The sequence below is a fragment of the Sander vitreus genome, chromosome 13, assembly GCF_031162955.1.
Source record: "Sander vitreus isolate 19-12246 chromosome 13, sanVit1, whole genome shotgun sequence".
NCBI classification, from domain to species: domain Eukaryota; kingdom Metazoa; phylum Chordata; class Actinopteri; order Perciformes; family Percidae; genus Sander; species Sander vitreus.
The window spans coordinates 22080479-22085274 of record NC_135867.1 but is presented as its reverse complement, the minus strand read 5'-3'; the positions used below and the strand labels follow the sequence as shown (position 1 = coordinate 22085274).

General features: G+C 39.1%; 1 protein-coding gene across 1 annotated transcript; it reads right to left on the bottom strand.

Annotated features, from left to right (window-relative positions):
• Positions 1 to 332: 332 nt before the first annotated feature.
• On the bottom strand, positions 333 to 4078 carry spata22 (spermatogenesis associated 22). Its single transcript, XM_078266675.1, has 7 exons — positions 3958 to 4078; positions 3483 to 3620; positions 2995 to 3184; positions 2253 to 2592; positions 2044 to 2164; positions 1865 to 1962; positions 333 to 524 (listed from the first exon to the last, which is right to left on the bottom strand). Exons 1-7 carry the CDS (start codon positions 3995 to 3997, stop codon positions 333 to 335), a joined length of 1119 nt encoding a protein of 372 aa, XP_078122801.1. The 5' UTR covers positions 3998 to 4078.
• Positions 4079 to 4796: the final 718 nt, after the last annotated feature.

Below are 4796 nucleotides of genomic sequence, written 5' to 3'. Positions count from 1 at the left end.
ATGTTTGCTGTTCTGTGAATTTTCTTTGTAATAAAAATATTTCAGAACTTACAAAAAGAGAGGCTTTACTTTCCGTTAAACGAAACAACTCTTTATATACTTTATGGACAAGTAAATACAAAAACATTTACGCCAGAACATGCAATTGAATTCAGCTGTTAAAGTTCAGCACAACATCGCAACATGCTTGTTTTTCTACTTCTACCCATAACAAGACATATAGATATATTACTCTATAGCACTAAGCTTGGCTCTCATGCACCCTCATTAAATATTGGTATACTTTCTTCCGATTCGTCTTGTATGGCTGTTGATACATACAGTTTTGATGCTCAGACTTCACTGAGTGATTTGACCAGCGCCCTCATTTCTGCATCGCAGGCTTTGACGGCCTCCTGAGCGTTCCTCTGCTCTGAGGGCAGGCCGGGTCTGACGGACACACACATCAGGACATCTCTACTGCGGTCATAGTTTCCCACACAGCGATGAACTTGACCCCGGATGAGACGGGGTAGTTCCTGCTCCTGTTGGACAAGAGGCACATTAAGTCAGATTCCAGTGTTACTTTATGTTTATACTTTGCATTGAATAAATATATTATTATAAATGCCAGTGTCTGGTCACCACTTGATATAAAGGGAAGTTGATGTTGCTTAGCACCGGAAAACTTTAAAGAGGTTGAAGAAGCAGGTTGATATGCAGGAATGAGAGCAAAAAAGGTTGCATTTATTAACAAATATATTAATAAGACTGAGGGAAAATGGACCCTGGGAAATTAGACAAAAATAACATTAAAACTATAGAAAGCTGCAGCCTCCGGCAAGCTGCCACCAGATTGAATAGCTGATTTACCCCAACATCACATGCAGAAAAACAACAGAAAAAAACATCATACACACAATAGGGTGGACCCTTTTTTTTAGCTGATCATAACCCTGTGAAACAAAAATAAAACGAATGAAACAGTATTGTGTTGTAATGTAATAAACTGCAATGTAATAAATAATTTAACAGAGTCACTGGTAATGTTGGGAAACAGGGTCAAGTGAAAAGAGCAACCTTTTCACAGCCAGTATCAACAATATTCAGTAATTCCTCAAAATGTTTGAGTTTGATTAGATGTGAAAGCCTCTAAATTCAAACTAATGATAGTAACATATTCATACATTCACACTAACAGGTTTACTTGTACAGGAAATATGCAGTATAACCAAAGTGAATCATAATCATGGAGACTCAGGGAAAGTTATTGTGAGCAAATTTACATTGTCCTCTGATAAACTCAAGACGCATTCATTCAATTTATTTCTTAAAGCTACATTGTGTAAGAATGTCTCCCATCTAGCGGTGAAACTGTATATGATAACCAACTGAATATGACTTTCTAGTCCTTCCCATTCCGAGCGCGTTTTAACTCCTTCGGTGGCCAAACCCGAAATTAGCTCTTAGTATCTCCATCGTTTACATGCAGCTGTTCTAGCCACTCCAATATTAACTTTGGTCTTGTTGCTTTGCCTGTCGTTGTCGTTTTAATTCTCTTTTTCGCTTCCATTGTGAGTAATCTCCCCCTGGCACGGTGCCACTGAGTGTAAGGGTGAAAGGCGGAGGTATGTCCCTCTTTGGCTAATGTATTTTAAAGATGGAGGCGCAACATGGCGGCCGTCATTCGAGCGACCCGCTCGTATGTATTCTGAATGATTCTAAATGGCAGATTCTACGCGTACGAGAATACTTTGATTAGTTGGAGGAAGTAATTACACATGAATAAGCACATATTTGTGAAAGAACAAAGGGGTTTTTGCTAAAAATCAACTCAAAAAATTACACAATGTAGGTTTAAGAGAAAGCTTTTTTCCCAACTCACATTTTCATAGAAGACACACGACACTACCTCCTTCCCGTCTCTCATGAGGAAGTTCTTGGCTCCGTGGTGACCCAGTGTGACCGCAGAGTCGAGAGTAGCTGAGGGAGGAGCACAGCCTGTCAGTTTAATGGTGTTTAAAAATACACATCAGCGACAACAGAAACTCCTAATCAACTGACCAAATATCTCAAATAAGTATGGGATTTTGTCTTTAAACTGGCTCCAGTGTCTCATGCCATCAATAACGGAAGTCAGGATCCTCAGTGAGTTCTCAATGGCTGGCTTCATTGGAAATGTGTCCTGTTAAGCACACATACAAATGCTGCAGTGATCAACAATTAATGGCAAATTTTCAAATCTTTGTATATTATTATACATATTTTTTTACCTGAGTTTTAGTCTGTCGTGCAGTCTTAGGTTGATTTGTGCTCCTGTTTACCACATTGGGTGATTTCTGCGGCCCAAAGCTGTTAGTAAACTTCCAGGAGTTGTTCTGTGGCTGCGCTGCAGTAGCAGAGGGCCTGCTGGGTGCTGGGACAGGAGCTGGCAGAGGTCTGGGCTGATGGGCATACTGATGGGTGGGATTGGGCGGTCTGTAAAAGGACTGCTGACCCATCTGAGAAAACCCAGTATGGGGCGTTGGCTTGATTTGTGCACTCTCACTGATGTTGGGAGCTTGATATGTGCTCTGTTGTCTCATTGGGTTGCTGGCCGGTCCCATCTTAGAACTGAAAATGAAATTACATAAACCTATTTTCAAATACTGGGATCTCAAATTGAAACCAAGCACACAATAAACTCATTCAACTTTTTGCTTTCGTCTATGGCTTTTGGTCTATGTTTTTCATATGTTTTCTGTGCCAGGTACACTCTATTTAGTGAGCAAATCAAGGTACATTAAAATCATGGCTCAAACACAATTTGTTTGCTGCCTGTTGCAGCTATGAACAAAGTTGTGTTGTCAATATTTCTGTAAAGCTTTTCAACTGTTTCTCAGGTGTCTGGATGATTAACCACCCATGTATTATTTGAGAATATAAAGGAAAAAATTGTCCAGTTTAAATAGCGTATTTGGTGATTTGGGGGTTTATGATGTTTCAGCATTTTTCATTGTTGTGAATGAAACATACCTTGTACCTCCAAATTTGTATGGATGTTTTATGAGTGTTAAGGTTTTCATTGCAGGGGCAGGTCCAGGAGCAGGTCTGTTGCTGCCATATTGCTGGGGTGGAGTAGATTGTGGGATGGCCTGCCTGTTCCACTGGTGGCTTAGTGGAGCACCAGAGGACGGACCTGAGGCCTGGTAACATCCATAGGTACCTGAGGAAAGGTAGATTCTCAGAGGAAAATCTTATAGCAGCCTCCTCTGTCTGTAGCTGTGTATCTTAATTCATGGGGAGACATTTTACAATATTGTCCTTTTTTAATGTAAAAGGTTCTCAATTGTGTGATTCAGCAGAAGACGGTGATTTTAAACAGTCAGACATTAAACATTAAATTAGACATTAAGCAACATTCAAGAGCAACAATTGCATTTCTAAAATATATTTACATTTTATGTTTTTCTTTGGGTATACTGCCACCTAGTGACTGAAATGAAAGAGCCTGAATGCTTCACCTGATGTGTTGTGAGATGTGGCTGAGCTGCTGCTTGCCATGTATTCACTGTGGGAGAAGAATTCGTTCTCCGAGGGAGCAGATGTCAAAGGAACTCTGTTTCTTTTCTTCTGGTTAAAGAGCGGCACAGACAGGCAGCCTGATGGACACAGCAGAGAAAACATATGTGAACATCAACATCAGACTGCCCAGTACATTAGGCCGGACAGTCTGTAATACTGGTATACTGTAATATTATTATCTGTCCGGGACAGAGAATAATATTTAAAATGTAAGAATAGTTGAATTATTATCAAACAAATCAAATTTACTAGAACAAGCATAACATATTTATTACTGTATTATTTTATCTAACATTAGACCGCAAGACACTAATTACTGACCCTGGCAACCTAACTAAGCCTCTGCCATTTGTGAAGACATTAAGTAACCATATTTTGGAGATTGTGTACTAACGTTACATTTCTTTTACAAACCTGCTGTTGACCTGGTTGGCTGGTTTTCCTGTCTCCTCATTGTGATGGCTTTGAAAAACGTTGTTAGGTTATTGACGTTAGCCCTTACGTTACAGGAAGAGAAGCACCAAATAAGAAAATGGAAAAGACCTTTAAACCGATGTCCTGGTTGGTGTTTGTCACTCGGCTGTGAAAAAAAGTGAAAAAACTGGTGGGTTAACAAAGTTGAAAATACTTGAAAAGTTAAGACAGTTTATAAGGTTATTTGTTAGTTTAGCAACAACTTAAACGTTACAGTAAATCAGCTAGCTTAGGTTAGCTTAACGTTAGTTAAAAAGTTAACAAATGTTTAGACAGCTCATCTAGCTAGGTAACATTACAGCTGTAATGTAAGCTACCAGTTGTAACTGTTCTTTCTTTTACACGCCCACATTATTTTCTATGAACATTAATTAATTACTAACTTCTTTTCGTTGGCTAAAGTTAACAAAAGTTAAACCAAAATTACGACGAAGGGTCCTTTACAGGTCAGCACCTTGGAAAGCGACGCGCGCCAAACACTGGTGACGGATGTTGCCTTCACGATCCCCTAGCAAGCTCGGAGGTCCAAATACTAAGATAATTCAAAAACTTTTTTTGAAAATAATGACAACAGTATTTTTTGTAATTTACAGTGCTTGTTTGTGGTGCATTTTAAAATAAGGAAATATATATTAGGCACATGTCACTGATGTTATTGTATGCCTCATATTAAAGCCTATACATAGTCGTGTATGCATCATTTCCATACCCTTAAATGTTCGCCCTCCCTACTGTTTTACCACTTTGTTTGAGATAATTGTAAAAGAACACAAATCTGT